General features: G+C 42.6%; 1 protein-coding gene across 3 annotated transcripts in view; it reads left to right on the plus strand.

Annotated features, from left to right (window-relative positions):
• Positions 1-21,306, plus strand: part of SUSD1 (sushi domain containing 1) — a 135,506-nt gene that overhangs the window by 54,107 nt on the left and 60,093 nt on the right. For all 3 annotated transcript variants that reach the window (XM_025359486.1, XM_025359485.1, XM_025359487.1), the window contains exons 7-9: positions 7,372-7,469; positions 8,415-8,601; positions 17,851-17,960. In XM_025359486.1, coding sequence (XP_025215271.1) covers positions 7,372-7,469; positions 8,415-8,601; positions 17,851-17,960 — 395 coding nt within the window. The remainder of the gene's footprint in view (positions 1-7,371; positions 7,470-8,414; positions 8,602-17,850; positions 17,961-21,306) is intronic.

Here is a 21,306-nt window from a genome sequence, read left to right on the forward strand (position 1 = left end):
CACAGACATGACCCACCATGCGTGGCTAAATTTTAAAAAATTTTTTTGTAGAGACGGGGTCTCACTATGTTGCCCATGTTGGTCTCAAACTGCTAGCCTCAAGCCATCCTCCTGCCTGTGTGTATTTTATATTTCCCTTTCTTAATATTCACTTTTGGCTTCCCCGCTCATCTTTTTCTACTTTTCTGCTTCTCTCTGAATGCCTCCTACCTCTGTCCTGTTTTCACTGTTTATCTTCCTGGACTTCTATGTTTAGTTCCAAACTGGGTAGAATAATTTATCTTTACCTGGGTTGTTTTTAATTACCTTTAAAAATATTTTTGACTAGTCTTTTGGATTAGTAGCACAAATCTGTATGTGCTTTTAATGAGCTGTGAGCTCTATCAAGATGGTGGGACTCTTTTTTCCCACCCCCTGCAAGGCCAGTTTGGACTGGAAACTCCAGACAGCTGGGAATTAGGCAATCACGTTAGTGTCTGGAAAAACCCCAGGTGGAAGCTTGATGTTAATGAGTCAGTTTACCTCAAGATCAAAGAGACTGATTCATTCTTGATAAGACTTTCCCTGGCTTCCATTCTGCACAGGCCATTTGGCTTTTCATGTTTAGAATCTGGGTTAATGATTATAAGGCTGACGCTCACTCACTCCACGCTCTCTGAAGGGTAACATCTCTGCTGGAACAGAGGCTGTTTATTGCTAGGATCCTTTCTGTGCCCCTAAACTGCTCTGGGCACTGCTCAGATGCCTGCAGGACACTGTTAGCCTCTGTCCCTTCTGTTTGGCTGGTGACCCTCTTCTCCGGCCACTGGGTGCTCACTTGCAGCCATACACATTTCAGATGGAACAGAAAGGTCAGCCGGAATAAATGGATACATTTCCATAAATAGCCACATGGTCAGATGTATTGGAATATGTGAATGAGGTTTGGACCATCAAGCATTATAGCTCCTGCTGGCTGAGCATGAATGTACATACCCCGGGCTCAACCAGGGGCCTGAATGCTCGATTTCATTTCATCCTCTTAAAACCCTTTTGAAGTCAGCTTTGTTATTTTCATTTCAGAGATGAGTAATCTGAGACTCATAAAGGTTAAGTGACTTTTACTGGTCACTCAATAATTAGCAAATGGGAGAGCCAGGATTTGAACTGAGGCCTGTAAGCCCAGAAAGTCCACATTCTTTCTCCTACGTCAGTGTCTCCCAAGCTTGAATTATTTGTATACCACCCTGACACAATGTTTGCCATAATAAGAGTATTATTTACTTAGAATGTTTCCTTAAACAACATAACCTTAAACTTATAATTCAAATTTATTAAGGACGATATATGTGATCTCATGAGTCTGATGAAGTAGGTGTATTTTTCTGATATACACAAAAACCGATACATAGCGAACAGATAAAAATGTGTTCCTGGCTGGGCGCGGTGGCTCATGCCTGTAATCCCAGCACTTTGGGAGGCCGAGGGGGGTGGATCACCTGAGGTCAGGAGTTTGAGACCAGCCTGGCCAACACGGTGAGATCCTGCCTCTACTAAAGATACAAAAATTAGCTGGGTGTGGTGGCATGTGCCTGTAGTCCCAGCTACTTGGGAGGCTGAGGCCAGAGGATTGCTTGAACTCAGGAGGCGGAGGTTGTAGTGAGCTGAGAACATGCCACTGCACTCCATCCTAGGTGACAGTGCAAGACTCCGTCTCCAAAAAAAAAAAAAAAAGTATTTGTGTGCCACCAAAAATCATCCCAAAGTGTGCAATATATTTTACACTAACGTACTCTAAGCCATGCTACTTCTACTTATTTTATGTGAATCTAAGACTTCAAAGAAAGAAAGGAAACACATTAAAACTTTTATAGCCAAACATACATTTATTCAAGTAGCCACTGTGGGAAGCCATACCCTGATTTCTGTGGTGCTGCCATTATCATCATGTGTTTGTCTTGGAAGGCAGTTTATGAGCCGTATTAGAAGATCAGTTACATTCCTTTTGAAATCAGATGCTGTTTTGACTAGAAATGATACTGAGCTCGCTTGACCATCTGTTTGGGTCACCTGGATTTATTCTGTATGACCTTTTGCTGTTTCCAGAAATATAGAAAAAGGATATAAAATTGTAAACCAAGGGAGTACACTAGACCAACCCCTGTCCTTGCACAGTGGGACTTCTGAAAGAGTAGTCTGGGCTCACTGTCTTGTTCCCTCCCCTCCTATGCTCTTCTCAGCCTACTGGGGGGAAACCAGGTATCGAACACCCCCACTTCACTGTAGCATCTCACCAAGGTCACTGATGACCACCTAACTGCCAACTCCATGTTCCAGTTTCAGCTCTCATCCTTCTCAACCTTTCCACAACATTTAGCATTGTGGATCATTTATCCATCCATTCAACTAGTCAACCAAATAATACATATTTTTTAATATCTATATTTAAGGCACTATACTAGGACCTGAGGATAGAGAGAGAAACATGGTCTTTGCCATTGTAAAGTTACATTCAGGAGAGGTAGTCATTATATAATGACTTACATATTTAGTTAATGTAATAAGTACCACATACAGAAATACTAAATGCTAACAAAATATCAAAATATGTAACATTATATATATCTATACCTATCTATATATACATAACATTATATATATATATGTATGTGTATACACACACACACACACAGACACACACACACACACACACACACACACACACACAGAGTAAAGCAAAACAAAGGCACTTACTTTATCACCCACTGAGGCTTTCTTTCCCCAAATCCAATGAGAGTTCAGCTGGATGCTATGTGGGCCTCCTTCTTTTAAGCCAGAGAGGTCTCTGTTTTCTACAACTAGACAGGACAAGGGCCTGCTCTTCCCACCTCTACCCAAAATCAAACCTCAGATCTAATCCTGATGCTGTGGGCAGTCCATCAGGGGAGAAGGGCCATGTGAGAGGAGAGAGGGAGATGGAGCTTGCACCCACTGCCTTGAACTGCTCCAGGCCCTTCTTGGCTAGGGAATGAGGAGGCTGTGGGGGACTGGTGGGAAGGAAGACTGATAATTTTCTTAAAGAAATTATTTTTATTTTTAATTTTTAGGGACAGAGTCTTGTTGTATCACCCAGGCTGGAGTGCAGTGGCACACTCTCAGCTCACTGCAACCTCCGCCTCCCAGATTCAAGCGATTCTCGTGCCTTGGCCTCCCGAGTAGCCGGGATTACAGGTGTGCACCACCACACCTGGCTAATTTCTATATTTTTAGTAGAGACGTGTTTTCGCCATGTTGGCCAGGCTGGTCTTGAATTCCTGGCCTCAAGTAATCTGCCCCCCTCGGCCTCTCAAAGTGCTGAGATTACAGGTGTCAGCTACTGTGCCTGGCCTTGGAAGGCTGAGAGACACTCTTTCAAGTTCTTCCTTTCCTTCCTAGACATCAGTCACTCTACCAGCCTCCTGCCTCTCTTCTGCATTGCCTTTTTCCTCTGGTACCCCCCGAGTTTCAGTGTTTCCCAGTGTTCTGCCCGTTGGGCCATTCACTGTCTCTGCCCTACCAGCATATCTTACCTGCAACCATCCCTTCAACTACCATTAACAGATACACGACTTTTAAGAGTACTTTTTCCCTACATAGTCAGCAGATGACATCGTCACAGCCCAGTGCCTGGAGTGGCAGGATGCTTGGCATTTGATAGCCATTCAGTTAGTAGTGAGCAGGGAATGAAAGAGCTCTGGGACAGCTCCAAAGAAGCCTTCCAGAAATGTTTTCAGTTATCAGCACTATTGGAATGAGGGCATATAGTCTCCATTCAAAGGGCAGCATTAATGTAGATGTTGAATATCTGATTCATTTATAAAGGAGTCTTTCCAACTAATTTGTAGGCACCTGGAGGGAAAAGCAACCAAACTTTGTTAAACTGCTCCCTGGGATGAAATATCTGACACCCCTATAATTGGATCTGGGTCCCATCTGTGCAGAGAGCATGGCACAGGCTGGAGGCAGATGGCATCTTTGAGATGCCATTTACAGTTGTCATAGTGAATGAGCAAAAAGGAAGGACAAGAAAGAAAACTCCTTTCTAATCTCTGCTTGGATGACAAAGGAACTGAGAGTAAGAAGGAAATTCGCTTTGCTGGCAACTCAGAGAGAAGATGAGGGCTGGGCTGGTGCCTTTTCTTTCTGGACCAGGTGGTGAGTTAGTATCAAAGGCATGTGTGAGTGAGCAGAGATGCCAAGAGCTCTGGGGCTTTGAAGGGCAGCAAAGAGGGTAGAGGCCAGAAATATCTGGGGCTTGTTCAGGCTGATAAGAGTAGTACCAATATCATCTTTATGCTACCCAAGGGGGTGAACTGATAAGGTCATTGTGTCTCTTAGGGTACCCATGCTCATAATTGGAGTATTTCTTTTCTTTTTTTTTCTCTTTTCTTTCTTTCTCTCTTTCTTTCTTTCTTTCTTTTTTTTTTTTTTGCAATGGAGTCTCATTCTGTTGCCCGGGCTGCAGTGCAGTGGCACAATCTTGGCTCACTGTAACCTCTGCCTCCTGGGTTCAAGTAATTCTTGTGCCTCAGTCTCTCAAGTAGTTGGAATTACAGGTGTGTACCACCACGCCTGGCTAATTTTTTGTATTTTTAGTAGACACAGGGTTTCACCATGTTGCCCAGGCTGGTCTCAAACTCCTGACCTCAAGTGATATGCCTGTCTCAGCCTCCCAAAGTGCTAGGATTACAGGCGTGAGCCACCGCACCCACCTGGCTCACAATTGGAGTATTTATTTGATTTCAATTTGTGTGTGTTCTAGGGAGAAATACTAATATGGAGATCCAGGAATGCTGCAGACAGCCGTGGGTGGCCTTTCTGGTATCTCAGCAGGAGTTTGCCTGTTTTCCCCTCTCTGCCTCCATTGATTTTCGCTTGCTAATAGAGGACCTGGGCTTACCCAAGACCAGGTCATGTGGGACACAGAATCTAGGCATTGTTCCCGAACGGATGATTTAGTAAAGATATAAACTCTTATTTGGGCAGAGAGATCAATAGATCTGGGTCGATCCAAAGCTAGCATTGGTTCTGAGTACAGGAGAAGAGGGTTGGCCCTCCAGGTACCTAAGGTACAGGCTTCCTTTTGCACTTGGAGACTGCGAAGAGATTTACTAGAAAGGAGAAACAGGAGCTGAGTTGTGGAGAGTCTTTTCTGAGATGGAGAATTAGCTTTCTCGCTCTTCTTAGATGGGAGCCTTTCATTGGGTTTACATTTATTATGCAGTAGAGAATCAAATCCCAGGCATCAGGAATGGGAACCAAGGGCAGTAAAGCAGGGAAAGAAGGAGAGTCAGCGTACGATGCCTGATTGTACTGGTCTCCACAGAGGGCGGGCATTACCCCATCTGTGTGACAGTGTCCTTAGACGCTGAAGAAACTAAGCCTTTGTTGGACAGCCCTTCAGAGAAAAGAAAGGAGGAAGGATTTCTCTATCAGCTCCTGTCCCCATGGGATTTTAACTCCCCTGCACTTCCAGATGGCATGTGCTGGGGTGTGGGTGCCACAGCAGGGAAGCCCCAGAATAGGAGGCAAGACCTGGTCATGTTGTCAAAACCCATGCAGGGATGGGACAAGGAGCAGGGGAAGCTGAGAGAGGTTGAGGAGTTCTTAAGAGGTGTCTGCTTCAATGGGAAGGCTTGAACTGGGGCTGTGGAATATCCAATTTTGGTGACATGAGGATAACTTTCTTCGGGAATAATTGTATGATAGCTTCTGTCTGCGGGAATTTTGTTTGTTTGTTTTTGTTTTTGTTTTTGAGATGGAGTCTCACTCTGTCACCCAGGCTGGAGTGCAGTGGCAGGATCTTGGCTCACTGCAACCTCTGCTTCCCGGGTTCAAGTGATTCTCCTGCCTCAGCCTCCCAAGTAGCTGGGACTACAGGCATGCGCCAGTGCGCCCGGCTAATTTTTGTATTTTTAGTAGAGACGGGATTTCGCCATGTTAGCCAGGCTGGTCTCGAACTCCTGACCTCAGGTGACCAACCTGCCTTGGCCTCCCAAAGTGCTGGGATTACAGGTGTGAGCCATTGCGCCAGGCCTGTTTGTTTTTGATAGTATTGTAAATGAAATCGTTTTCTTCATTTCATCTTTGGACTGCTCATTGCTAGTGTATAGACATACAATAGATTTTTGTACATTGGCATTGTATTCCGCAACCTCGCTGACCTCCTTTCTCAGCTCTAATACTTGTTTTGGTGTGGATTCCTTAGAGTTTTATATATAGATATATATAAGATCATATCATTTGCAAGTAGATTACTTGTGTGTAGGGAGTTTATTTTATTTTATTTTACTATTTTTGAGATGGAGTTTTGCTCTGTCACCCAGGCTGGAGTGCAGTGGTGCAATCTCAGCTTACTGCAACCTCAGGTTCAAGCCATTCTCCTGCCTCAGCCTCGCAAGTAGTTGAGATTACAAGCACGTGCCACTACACCTCGCTAAGTTTTGTATTTTTAGTAGAGATGGGGTTTCACTATGTTGTCCAGGCTGGTCTCAAACTTCTGAGCTCAGGTAATCTGCCAACCTTGACCTCCCAAAGTGCTGGGATTACAGGTGTGAGCCACTGCACCCGGCTGGGAATTTGATTTCAAAGAAATAAAAAGCTAGATCCCCTTTCCTTCTTCCTGTCTCAACAACCACTTGAGGGTTGACTGGGACTGTTGAAAACTATGTTGCCTCGGGGAACCAAGGCCTTCCTATGGTTTCCCACATTGCTAAATTCATTACCTGGAATACATGCAGAATATTTAAAAGAAGCAGAACAACCCAGAGGAATCCGTGGCCTCCTGATAGAAGCAGATTAAATAGCTTCAGTTACAGGAGTGCCAGAAGTACCTAGGAACCTTGTGGAGAATTTCTTTAGTTTGCCCCAACCTGTTTCTGAGGCGTGGTCCTGTGTGGTGAGACATGTCATTTTCCCCCTTGGGATAGCAATGACTTGAAGGAGTTTCCCACCATCCTGCTGGGAAGAGAAAGGTGGAAGCAGGTCTCACCTGTGCAATTGCAGGGAGGGTCTCACTCAGGACCCAGTTCTGGGCCTCGTTCCATTCTACCTGAGTGGAATGCCAGTGGCATCAGTGGCCTGTCAAGTGAATCACAGGTTGGAATTCTGACCTATACCCAAGCAGGAATCTTTCCTTTTCCTCTAAGTCAGGTAATGGGCCACGCTCATTCCTCATGAAGAGAAGTTGGGTGATTGGCTTGGGAGAGCTTGCATTGCCTGACTCAGTGTCCGCCTCTGAGGATGAATGGTGACCAGCAGAGATACCAGCTGTGCAGATAGACTGAAATCCTTCAGAATTTTCCTAAAGCCCATTGATGCATTTTGTGAGTTGACTGCCTTTTTCTCTTTTAGAAATTCTGACAAAAATTGATGATGTATCAGTGTTTAATGATACCTGTGTGAGATGGCAAATAAACTCGGGAAGAATAAACCCCAAGATCGCATATGTGGTAAGTAAAATGATCCACTTCTTCCTGCTAGGACAGACACGTCACCCATGGGAATATGAGTCAGAGGGACTTGCCTCCGTGAGAGCTTTTAATCTAAATGCTTCTTCCTCTTCTTCTTCTTCTTTTTTTTTTTTTTTTTTTGAGACAGTCTCACTCTGTTGCCCAGGCTGGAGTGCAGTGGTGGGATCTTGGCTCACTGCAACCTCAGCCTCCTGGGTGCAAGTGATTCTCCTGCCTGAGCCTCCTAAGTAGCTGGTATTACAGGTGTGCACCACCATGCTTGGCTAATTTTTTGTATTTTCAGTAGAGATGGGGTTTCACCATGTTGGCCAGGCTGGTCTCAAACTTCTGACTTCAGGTGATCCACCTACCTCGGCCTCCCAGAGTGCTGGGATTATAGGCATGAGCCACCGCGCCTGGCCTCAATCTAACTGCTTTCTGATCCCGCTGTCATTTAAAAAGAGCGGACGGAATTTTTGAAGATATCTGTATTATTTCGTTATTTTGCATTTTGTGTTTAACATGTTTGTCATTCAGCAGGGTGCGTGTGTGGGGGATGCGTTTATATTTGGCATCCTCACGATTGCTTGTTTCCAAGCGCTTGTATTTCACGCCCCCAGAGCAAGCCCGGGAGCGTCTGCTGACTTGGTGACAGAGTGCAGCCAATGGTCCTCAGGTTGCAGTTGTCTCCATTTGATCATTCGTGTGCAGGAGAGCACTTCCTAGGGAGATTCCTCATTTATGTCTCTTCTAGGGGTTTAATATTCACCGGGCTGATCAGACTTTATCAGCAGATACCTGGTAGCAGAGGTGTACCTTATGAATGCTCCCTGGCTGAGCAGCGCAGTAGAAAATGGAATAGTAGGAGAATGGGCTCCAGCACCACAAATTCTGGATTGTTTTGACTGGAGTCATAGGGGGTTCTCTTGTCTTTTCCTCTCAAAGATATCCATAAAAGGACAACGGTTGGACCCTATGGAATCAGTTCATGAGGAGACAGTCAACTTGACCACAGACAGCAGGACCCCAGAAGTGTGCCTAGCCTTGTACCCAGGCACCAACTACACGGTGAACATCTCCACAGCACCTCCCAGGCGCTCTGTGCCAGCCGTCATTGGTTTCCAGACAGCTGGTAGGTGGAGGCGAAGCCTCATTTCCTCCTAGAAAATGCTAAGCACGGAATGTGGGGAAGTATGCTGCAGAATCAGCTGGGCCGGACAGCTCCTATTTGCTTTCTGAGATTTATATTCAGACGTAGTTGCTCCAGCCGTAGAACTAGAGCAGGTCGAGAGATCCGTATCCTCTTGGTACCAGGCTGAATGGGCTCTGGGGTATTTTTTCTCAGCTGAGCCCTCAGGGAGAGGTGGCAAGTAATAAAAAGGCATTTAAAACGAGAACATTAGGTGATGATCAGTCCACTCTCAAATACCCAAGGCAACAGAGGGTAGCCATGTGGCTTATCTTTGGCAGTAAACTCAAAAGTCATTTCTGGCCAGGTATGGTGGCTCATGCCTATAATCCCAGCACTTTGGGAGGCTGAAGCAGGTGGATCACTTGAGGTCAGGAGTTCCAGACCAGCGTGGCCAACATGGCAAAACCATATCTCTACTAGAACTAGAAAAACTTAGCTGGGTGTGGGGGCGCACGCCTGCAGGACCAGCAACTCGGGAGGCTGAGGCACAGGAATCACTTGAACCCAGGGGGCAGAGGTTGCAGTGAGTGAGCCGAGATAGTGCCACTGCACTCCTGCCTGGGCAACAGGCAAGACTGTCTCAAAAAAAAAAAAAAAAGAGTCATTTCTTGCTCTTGCGTGTGAAAGAGGAGGTGCCAGGGAGGCTGACCCAGCAGCTTTAAGGGGATCAAGTTGAGAGTGGGGAGGTGGAAGCAGGGGCACCCCTAGGATGCAGGAGGGTAGGTGTTAGCTGAAAAAAGGAGTGGAGGGAAGGAGCTTTAAGAAGTAGAAATAAACCTCATTGTACATAATTGTCACATGGGTTTTTAAAAACATTGTGACAATTACAGTAAGTTAAAAAAAAAAACCCTCTGGTTATGAGGTATGAGGACTAACTAAATACTTTGTAGACAGGTGGGGCACAGTGGCTCATGCCTGTAATCCCTGCACTTTGGGAGGCTGAGGAGGATTGCTTGAAGCCAGGTGTTTGAGGTCAACCTGGGCAACACAGTGAGACCCCCATCTCTACCAAAAAAAAAAGAAAGAAAGAAAATTTAGCCTGGTGTGATGGTGCATGCCTATAGTCCCAGTTACTCAGGTGGCTGAGGCAAGAGGATCACTTGAACCCGGGAGTTCAAGGCTGCAGTGAGCTCTGATCATGCCACTGCACTCCAACCTGGGTGACAGGGCAAGACCCTGTCTCAGAAAACAAACAAACAAAAAACCCTGTAGACAAACCTTGAGAAGTAATTGATGTCATTTATTTATTTATTTTCTGAGATGGAGTCTTGCTGTGTCGCCCAGGCTGGAGTGCAGTGGTGCTATCTTGACTCACTGCAATCTCCGCTTCCTAGGTTCAAGCGATTCTCCTGCCTCAGCCTTCTGAGGATCTGGGATTACAGGCACCCACTACGATGCCTGGCTATTTTTTGTGTTTTTAGTAGAGACTGGGTTTCACCATATTGGCCAGGCTGATCTCAAACTCCTGACCTCAAGTGATCTGCCCACCTCAGCCTCCCAAAGTGCTGGGATTATAGGTGTGAACCACCACAGCTGGCCGATGTCATTTATTATTTTGGGGGAGTTGAGAAAGTTCTTAATTAGCTGTTTGCTATCCCACTTAAACTGTACCTTAACCCGAGTAGCTGGGAAGTGACATAGATTCAGCAGAAATAGTTGAAAAAGTCTGCCAATCTTAACAATATAAAACCAACTATGAGATTATACAAATTAGGTCTCTTCATATTTGTATATAAATAAAACAAAATTAATTCTTTGCAAGTAAATAATATGTAGGCAAAGATATTATAAAATTAATATGGTAACTAATCAGAGAAGCCTTACAAAATTATTAGAAAACTACTATAGGGAAATGTCTTTAAAAGATCATCACTCACCGGTCACTATTCAGTGAGGATGACAGGTTGCTGTTTGGCATCAGCTGTTTTTACTAATATCCAATTACCTGTTCAAGTTCCTTTCCCCTTGGGAAAAACATGGTCTTTGGAGTCAGGCAGATCTGGTTTTGCATCTTATGTCTGTAGTGAAGAGTTGGCTGATCATGGCTGAGTTATTTAATGTCTCTGGACTAAAGGGAATTGGATTATATTTGCAAGTTAATCTAGAGAGAATTAGGATTTATATTGAGCCATCCTAACTGGGAGCAAGGTATATGTTTCCACATTTACTCAGTGTGTACTCAAGTCTTCTGTTTACTTATGCACTATTATAAAGACTTGTCATTCTTTTCCTCCAGATCCTGGACATTCTGTTCTGATTTCATTATCGGAGTTACGCTATTTTCCTTAAAATGAACTGGGAAGTTTTCCATTGTTTTTCCCTCTGGAATAGTTTATGTCACATTGGAATTATTCCCTTCCTTTAAAGTTGAACGTTTTCTCAAAAGATCATTGAAGTTTCACCCCTTTAAGGAGATGATTCTTTGACAACTTTGTCAATTTCTTCCATGATTTCGGGTCTGTTTATGTTTCTGACATTATATTTGGTTGATATATTACACATATTGGCAGAATGTCAGATGGAATATTTGCTTTCATCTCCTCTGGGTCTATAGGTTACATAATCCCAGGTTATTCTGACTCCTAAGTTTGGTTCTCTTTCTCTTTTTAGAGGTTGATGGGTTTGGGTTGTGCGTTTTATTACTATTTTTTTTCCCCCAAGGAATGAACTCTTGGGTTTTGAAATTGTTTTTCTTTTTCAAACTCACTAATTTCTCCTCTTGTTTTTATTTTTCCTTCTCCATGTTTCTCTCTCTCTTTTTTTTTGAGACACCCAGCTCTGTCACCCAAGTTGGAATGCAGTGGTGCAATCACGGCTCACTGCAACCTTGACCTCCTGGGCTCAAGTGATCCTCCCACCTCAGCCTCCCAAGTAGCTGGGACTATAAGCATGCACCACTATGCCTGGCAAATTTTTGTATTTTTCGTAGAGACAGGGTTTCACCATGTTGCCTAGGCTGGTCTTGGACTTCTGGGCTCAATTGATATGCCTGCCTCCGCCTCCCCAAGTACTGGGATTATAGGTGTGAGTTACAGTGCACAGCCCATATTTCTGTTAAATTGGTTATATTGTTCTGTTTCTAAATTCTTGAGCTGAATACATAACAAAATTCAACTTTTTTCCATTCTTTTCTGTTTGATAATAAAAGTCTTTAATGTTTCTCTCTTGCAGATTTGAGCTTTGGCAGAATTCTTTAGGCATTGATACATGTTTCAAGGCATGATATAATTGCTATTCTGATTTTCTGTTTGACAGAATAATTATTTATGAGTGTTTTAATATGTATTCTCTTTACCCTTACTTTCAAAGCATATATAATTACTATTGTGATTTTCTCTTTGAATAATTAATTATAAGCATTTTATACAGTGGTAGATTTTTTCTTTGTAACATTTATACTGTGTTGTTATTTTCTAGTTTTATTACATTTTGGTATGTTTTGGAGTATTTATTGACATTTTCTTGGGTCTTAGCATTTGGCCAAGTTTGGTAATTTCAGTAGGTGCTAGATAATAAGGTAGAGTGTTTGTTTGTAAGGGGAGTAAGATCTATTATTAAGTCAACTTTATTAATAAGATTATTCAGTACTTCTGGTTTTTGTTTATTTTTAACATGGATTGCCATTTTCTGTTCCTCTTAGAAATTCTTATTGGTTTGTTTCACACATTTTGATATGATTTTTATGTTCATGACTGATATCTTTAATATAGATTCTTTCGCTAGTAACAAATGGCTTGTTTTAGCCTGTTTAATACCTTTGCCTTGAATTATATGTTGAAAGTAACATTGTCTTCTTGATTTATTTGTGCTTGCATTTGCATGATATGCCTTTGTCTACTTTTTTCCTTCTTGAAAGCTATCTGAATAATATTGCTATAAATGTACTCTAGGAGACAGCATGTATTGACAGCCTTTCTGGAAAACTTTTATTTTTGATTAGATAAGTTATCCAACTTACATCATTCTTATTTGTGATATGATTTTCCTTTTATTTATTTATTTATTTATTTATGAATGAGACAGAATCTCGCTGTGTCGCCCAGGCTGGAGTGCAGTGGCGTGATCTTGGCTCACTGCAACCTCGTCCTCCCGGTTTTAAGCGATTCTTGTGCCTTAGCCTCCCGAGTAGCTGGGACTACAGGCATGAGCCACCACGTCTGGCCTCTTCTTTTCTTTTTTTTTTTTGATACGGTCTAGCTCTGTTGCCCAGGCTGGAGTTCAGTGGTGCAACCATGGCTCACTGCAGCCTTGACCTTCCAGGCTCAAGCAATCCTCCTACCTCAGCTCCCAAGTAGCTGGGACCGCAGTTACGCAGATCACTTAATTTTTTCATTTTGTAAATTTTTGTAAAGACAAGGTGTCACTATATTGCCCAGGCTGGTCTTGAACTCCTGGCCTCAAGGGATCCTCCCACCTCAGCTTCTCAAAGTGCTGGGATTACAGGTGTGAGCCACTGTTCCTGGTCTGTTTTTTCCCTTTTTAATGCCACTTTGCTGTGTCTTTTGTTTTCTTTTTGTTACACAGATTTTCTTTTCCAGTGAGTCAGATAGTATAGATTTTGTTTTCTTTTCTACAAGTGATCACATTTAAAAAAGACAAATTCTATTTGAGTGTGTATTTCTTTTTTCACCAGTGTTAAGACTGAAATATTGTTAACTTTTCCCTGAAGAGATAAGTTAGCATTCCTTTTATTTACAAAACTCCCTTTTATTTCTTCCTCTCTCTCTCCTCTTAGGTTATTGGTTTAGTATGGCATTATATTACCAGTTTCTTATTTTTAACATGTATTATCTCTTCAAAGAGCTCACTCTTATATTGATTTATAGAAACCTTGGTAGCAATGATTTAACCTTGGGTACATGTTTTAATAGTTTCAGTGCTTATTGACAGTCTTTTCAAACCACATTCTCTATTATTTCTCTATCTCTATTTCTCTCTCTGTAGGGTGATTTGCCTGCTCCTCAGGGAGGCAATGGGATACTTTCTGAGTCCATGATGATCTGAGAATGTCTTTTGTTGCCTTCACATGTGAATGAGAGCTTGATTGAAGATAAAATTGTTGGGTCATAAACTTTTGTTCTTGGAATTCTAGAAGTATTTCATATTGACATTGGGAACTGGAAGCTTTGAAAGAAGAGTTAGACGAAGGTGTGATTTTCTTTCTTTTTTTTAAAATCCTGGCCAGGTGCAGTGGCTCATGCCTGTAATCCCTGCACTTTGGGAGGCTTAGGTGGGCAGATCACCTGAGGCCAGGATCAACATGGCATAACACCAAAATTACAAAATTAGCCGGCGGTGGGGCGGGGGGCGGTGGTGTGTGCCTGTAGTTCCAGCTACTTGGGAATCTTAGGCACGAGAATTGCTTGAACACAGGAGGCGGAGGTTGCAGTGAGCCAAGATCACACCACTGCACTCCAGCCTGGGTGATAGAGCGAGACTGTCTCAAATAAATAAATAAAATACAAAAAATTCTATGTAAGCAATTTGATTTTCAGCTTATGTATCATGAAGGCTTCTTTAGCCATAAAATTTAAGACATTAATCATTTATTAATGTACCTGGCAAATGTTTATTGACCACCTATTATGTGTCTGATGTTTTTTAGGCATTGAGAATTCGATAGTGACACAGAAGTCTTTTCCTTCATGAAACCTCTGTCTGGGTAGTGGGCAGATAGAAATGTTCATGTTTTGCACTAAGTTTTCCAAGTACCCTGTGAGTTGCTGTTGTTGTTGTTGTCGTTTTGAGACTGAGTCTTATTTTGTCACCCAGGCTGGAGTGCAGTGGTGTGATATTGGCTCACTGCAACCTTCACCTCCTGGGCTCAAGAGATTTTTGTGCCTCAGCCTCCCGAGTGGCTGGGATTACAGGCGTGTGTCACCACACCCAGATAATTTTTGTATTTTTAGTAGAGACAGGGTTTCACCATGTTGGCCAGACTGATCTCAAACTCCTGACCTCAAGTGATCCACTCATCTTGGCCTCGCAAAGTGCTGGGATTACAGGCATGAGCCACCTTGCCCAGCCCCCTGTGAGTTTTTTGGTCTTTAGAATTTGGCTTAACTATATATTAGGAACATTTTCTTTTATTACATCCCTGATTATTGCTTTTTTAAGAAAAGTTTGTTTTTTGCTCTTCAAATATCCCTATGTGGAATTGCTTGTTCGTCCACATGGGTTTCCCATTTTCTCCTTTTTATTGTCCATGTCTTTTTCCTCTGCCTTCTTTGAATATATAACAAGCTTGTTCTCTATGTGCACTTACGCAAATAGGCATTTTTGCATTGACATTTCCTATCTTTACCATTTCCAATGCACTTTAAATTCTGCTGTTGCACTTTCATTTCCTTTTCTTTGGGTCTCATCTAGTTCCCTTTTTATTTTTGCTTCTCTCTACCAGTTTCCTCTCTGCTGTCACGTTCTCTTATTATCTCATCCTTTATCTCTTGTTTGAATCTATTTTAAAAAATTTTATTTACTGTACAAAACAGATGCTACCTAATTTTACCATTGCTCAATATTTTCTTGTTTATAAATATGCTTGTTCTTTGCCTCCCGAGCACAATCTTCCTTTCCTTCCCTCTCCTTCTTTGTAGAATCATTTTGCAGTTTTTTTTCCACCCTTCTGGATTATTTATCCTTAGAAGATAAAAATTCAGTCTAGGTCTGATATTTCCCTCATAATAAAATGGATGGCCTTCCCTTTGATCTTCCTTTCCATTGGATAATGTTAGTATGTTTATATCAGATCTCAGTATGAATGGATTTACTGCTGGTTGGGTGATCCAGTGTCCTTTGGGCAGCAGCTGTGAGAAAGCCCACCACCCTGTGCTTTGTTTCTGAGCATTTTGCTATGATTGGTGAAGTTGTTGGCTTTGGGCCTGGCTTCTTTATGGCATTACAGCCTACCAAGGCAGGAAAGAGGCAAGCCCCTTCTGTTAACCCAGCCTCTCTGCCAGATGGTACCTTCAGGTCCTGAGGCCTCTACTTCGAAGTCCTTCCCTGTTACTAATCTATAGTGGGCTACAGAAGGGCTATTATTATTATTATTACTATTATTATTATTATTACTATTATTATTATTAGCAGTAGCAATAGTAGTATATATACTATTATTTTTAATATATACCTGATTGCCTATCAGAATTGCCTGGTGAGGTTAGGGATGTGGTGGTTCATGCCTGTAATCCCAGCACTTTGGGAGACTGAGGCAGGTGGATGGCTTGAGTCCAGGAGTTTGAAACCAGCCTGGGGACATGGTGAAACCCTATTTCTACAAAAGAAACCCCCCAAATTAGCTGGGCTTGGTGGTGTATGCCTGTAGTCCTAGCTACTCAGGAGGCTGAGGTGGGAGGATTGCTTGAGCCCAGGAGGTGGAGGTTGCAGTGTAGTCAGGGTGACAGAGTGAGACCCTGTTTAAAAAAAGAGAGAGAGAGAAGAAGAATTGTCAGGTGAACTCTTAAAAAAATACAGATGTCAAAGCATTACTTCAAATCTGCAGATGTCTGGGTGATTCTGAGGTGCAGTTTGGGAACCACTGGGCTAAATGGCTCCAGATAGAGCATGGGTCATTGATTTGTCCTGTGACCTGTCTTGATTTTTCCATGGGCTCTAGTTCTCCTCCAGTTCTTTCTTTTGAAACTTTGGGACTACATTCCTTTGCTTGGAAGCCAGGTTGCACAGTAGGTCTTAGGGTCTTTCTTTAGCCCGGGCTCTTCCATACTGTGCTAAGCTGAAATGTCTTCATGTTTCCGCCTTGTGTATGGCAACCGACCCTTCTTTCCAACCCAGATGCAAATTTTGACCCATTTTTACTTATTCTCCATCACTTCTGTCAGGCTTGGGCGTGGGAAGTGGGAGCCAGATGCCTTTGTTCACATTGCCATCTTCCCCTGAATTCAGACGATAATGACTATCTTATGTGAAAATCATATTGAGATATGAACTGTGCAGACAGTACTTCTGCTTCTGTTCTGCCTGTACAGAGACAGAAGCTTTATGTGGTATTTCTTACATACATGCATTTCTTACATGCAGACACTTGGTGTTCCTCAAAATCACATGCATACATGTGACCATTTTCATTTCTGATGTCCTTATGAAATCTGTTAAATAAAAATTGTGACGACAAAGGAGAGCACATATGATAGGTCTTCAAATTCTCTCTCATAACCATCTTTCTACACTTTCCAATTATAGGCAGGAATATTTTCCCCAGCTAGTTGCCTTGTGCTGAATATGTCAGTGATATTGAAAATGCTGTGGACAATTCTGATCTTGACTAAAATAATTTATTGTTCTCATTCTTAGGTAGCAGAAACTCCCACAGGAGAAATACACATTAAAGGTAGTTATAAAATAGCTTCTCTTTGGTAGACATTTACACCTTTCCCATTGGTAGAAGAAGTACAGTCTTGTTTGTTAGGAAATTTACTTTTTCTTGAAAATCACTGATGTTATTCCTGACTCTGTTATTTCTTTAATTCATTAGTAACAAATCTATCCTTTTAGACTACATTAAGAAAATAGAACATTGTAAGAATGAATTAGACTACAGGAGGTATGAAATGACATTTTTTCTGTACAATGGTTAAAACAAGTCTGCTTTCTGATTATTTTATTGCCTTAGTACTCAGCTGAGTAGCTCTTGAAATACTGTCTGCTGTGAAAGCAAATTTCCTCTTGCTTGGTCATCTACTTTCTGGTTATTTTCTAGGTTGGAAAGCACTTGCTCTGAGAGTTTAAATCTATAGCCTTTGATTTTTATTTGCCACTTTCCTTATTCTCAGACTTCCTGGCTACTGCTATGCTTACCTTCATGACATTTTACTATGGACAATCCAAGTGACAGGATTAACTTTCTAAAAATATCACAGCTTTCTTTATTAATTTATGGCAATTATTAAATGTTTCATTTGCTTATCTAAGCAGCCTGTGACATAAGAAAAGCAAGCTGAATTACTTGCTTTTACAAACAGGAAGACTGAGGTTCAGTGACTTAGCTAAGGTAATTACAATTGAGAAGTTGGAGAGCCAGGACTTGAAGATAAGTCCATTGATGCCAGATTTAATATTATTCGTCTTAAACACCCAATTGGCTCTCTTAAGGTGTCAGAGTTTCACTTGCATTCAGCCGTGATGCATTTTGCTAATTTGGTGCAAACTATAAGTTTCTCTCTTGTCTTTTAGAAGATGATCTCTTAGAAGATGATGGAATATTCAATATTTCAATATTTAATGAAACTTGTTTGCAACTGAACAGGCATTCTAGGAAAGTTGGATCAGAACACATGTACCAAGTAAGGAGATCTCTTATGCTGTCTATTAAAGAATTGTGTCATTTAAAACTTTGGGTGATCTCCAAGTAAGTATCCAAAGTATTTAAAAATGAATGAACTTCTAGACAGTTTGTGATTTTTGTTTCTAGAGATGGATGTGAGATGTGAGATGGATGTAAATGAGGAACTAACTTGAAGCAAGATACTATATTTGGTGACTTGCTGTCATTTTCTGTGCCTGGCATTTCAAGCTTATATTTTATTTTAACGTATTAAATAATACAGCTTATTTTGCTATCAGATTCACATTTGGGCATGGAATGTGTGTGTTTTTTTTTTTTTAGACTGAGTTTCACTCTTGTTGTGCAGGCTGGAGTGCAGTGGCGTGATCTTGGCTCACTGCAATCTCTGCCTCCTGGGTTCAAGCGATTCTCTTGTGTCAGCCTTCCTGAGTAGCTGGGATTGTAGGCATGCGCCACCATACCTGGCTAATTTTGTATTTTTAGTAGAGACGGGGTTTCTCCATGTTGGTCAGGCTGGTCTTGAACTCCCGACCTCAGATGATCTGCCCACCTGGGCATGGAATTTTAAGGAACTCATTGGATGGCTATTGGTCCTCATTTAACTTGATATTTTCTTAAACATCATGAGTAAAATGATAAGTAAAGTCAGGCAGGAACTGAGATTTATTTTTGTGTCATTTTTAGTGCCTAGCAAGTCATCTGGTGGACAGTAAATTCAGTAAGTATTACATTAAATTTTTTTTTTTTTTTTTTTTGAGAGGGAGTCTTGCTCTGTCACCCAGGCTGAAGTGCAGTGGCGCCATCTCGGCTCACTGCAAGCTCCGCCTCCCGGGTTCACGCCATTCTCCTGCCTCAGCCTCCCGGTTAGCTGGGACTACAGGCGCCCGCCACCACGCCCGGCTAATTTTTTGTATTTTTTAGTAGAGACGGGGTTTCACTGTGTTAGCCAGGATGGTCTCGATCTCCTGACCTCGTGATCCACCCGCCTCGGCCTCCCAGAGTGCTGGGATTACAGGCGTGAGCCACCACACCTGGCCAAAAAAAATTTTTTTTTTTTTTTTGAGATGGAGTCTTGCTCTGTTACCCAGGTTGGAGTGCAGTGGGGCAATCTTGGCTCACTGTGACCTCCACCTTCCAAATTCAAGCGACTCTCGTGCCTCAGCCTCTCAAGTAGCTGGGATTATAGGCGTGCACCACTATGCCCTGCTGATTTTTGTATTTTTAGTAGACACATCGTGTCACCATATTGGCTAGGCTGGTCTCGAACTCCTGACCTCAAGTGATCCATCCACCTCGGCCTCCCAAGGTGCTGGGATTACAGGTGTGAGCCACTGCGCCCAGGTCAAAATTAATTAATTTATTCTATTTACCAAAAGGATATCATGTATTAGGACCTGGAAGTTTCCAATTCAAACTAATAGAATATATAGGTAAACAGGCAACTACAATATGGTATAATGAGTGCTTTGACAAAAAGTAAATTAATAATGGAATAATAAGAGTAAATAAGTATAAAAAGAGAGATTTTATTTGTAAGTGTGTGTGGTTCCAGGTACAATTTTTTTTGTTTTTTTTGAGATGGAGTCTTGCTCTGTCATCCAGGCTGAAGTGCAGTGGTGTGATCTTGACTCACTGCAACCTCCCTCTCCCAGGTTCAAGCAATTCTCCTGCCTCAGCCTCCCTAGTAGCTGGAATTCCAGGCATGCGCCACCATGCCCAGCTAATGTTTGTAGTTTTAGTAGAGATGGGGTTTTGTCATGTTGGCCAGGCTGGTCTCGAACTCCTGACCTCAAGTGATCCAGCCGCCTTGGCCTCCCAAAGTGCTGGGATTACAGATGTGAGCCACTTGCCAGGCCCAGGTACAATTTTTTTAACCAGAAGCAAAGACTGTTATACTGAGTCATAGAAAATAAGTAGGAATTGACCGGGCGCAGTGGCTCACGCCTGTAATCCCAGCACCTTGGGAGGCTGAGACAGGTGGATCACGAGATCAGGAGATGGAGACCATCCTGGCTAACACAGTGAAACCCCATCTCTACTAAAAATACAAAAAATTAGCCAGGCGTGGTGGCAGGCACCTGTAGTCCCAGCTACTCGGGAGGCTGAGGCAGGAGAATGGCATGAACTTGGGAGGTGGAGCCTGCGGTGAGCCAAGATCGTGCCACTGCACTCCAGCCTGAGCGACAGAGCGAGACTCTGTCTCAAAAAAAAAAAAAAAAAAAAAAAAGTTAGATAAAGGTTAATTTGTGTGACATGTGAAATACTCTTAAATTGACTGGAAAAAAGTCAATATTTAAAAGTGTTTTGCTAAAGAGAATAGATATATTGCCTAAACATGCATGAACACATTATGCCTCACTAGTAAGTGGTTCAGAATAGGGGACTGCCAGACCATGGGGGAGCAGCTCCGACGATAGCACAGTCTAGGTTGTGGCCATGGATGTGGGTGGCAGAGGTGGAGTGAAGGAAGTTCATAGCATTGAGCTCTGAGAACTCTGAGGCCAATATTTGATGGTTTACCTGTAAGGACCTTTAAGTTATCCAAGAGAATTCAAAGAGTTTGAGAGAGAAGAATCCTTATGAACCACGTGTCAGGGTCTTGGATGACTGTGGAAATTGATAGAGAAGAGTGAGTGAGTGACGGGAATAAGGAGGGATTGCGGGTGGTATAGACAATGGTGCTAGCATCAGTGGCAACACTGAGCATATGTCTCCACCAGCTAATGCACACTAACTGATCAAGGGCTGATCATATTACTTATGGGACCTTCACGAAAGTTTTTCCCTGTTGGAGCTGGCAGTGCGTAGAGGATGATTTGTGTGATATGACTCCACGGATCAAAAGCCCTTTTACCAGAGGTCTAATAGGAAGGATCCAGTGAAGTACCATGGCATTTGCTTTGAATGCATAATCTGGGGTGGTCCCCATATGTTTTTGTTTTTTTTCCCCTCCATGGGCAGGGTTAAGGAACCCACCTAGTTTAAGTACACTGTTCTATGAGGCTTGTCCATGGATTTCTTACAATGAAAAGAAATTAAAAGAATTTTGGCTGGATGCAGTGGCTCACACCTGTATTCCCAGCACTTTGGGAGGCTGAGATGGGAGGATTGCTTGAGGCCAAGAGTTCGAGACCAGCCTGGGCAACAAAGTAAGATTCTGTCTCTTCAAATAAATTGTAAAAATAATTATCCAATAATTACCCAGGTGTGGTGGCGCGTGCCTGTAGTTCCAACTACTTGGGAAGCTGAGGATCACTTCAGTCCAGAAGTTTGAGATTGCTGTGAACTAAGATTGTGCCACTGCACTCCAGCCTGGGTGACAGAACCAGCCCCTGTCTCAGAAA

This window comes from Theropithecus gelada, chromosome 15, assembly GCF_003255815.1.
Source record: "Theropithecus gelada isolate Dixy chromosome 15, Tgel_1.0, whole genome shotgun sequence".
In the NCBI taxonomy this organism is placed as follows: Eukaryota; Metazoa; Chordata; class Mammalia; order Primates; family Cercopithecidae; genus Theropithecus; species Theropithecus gelada.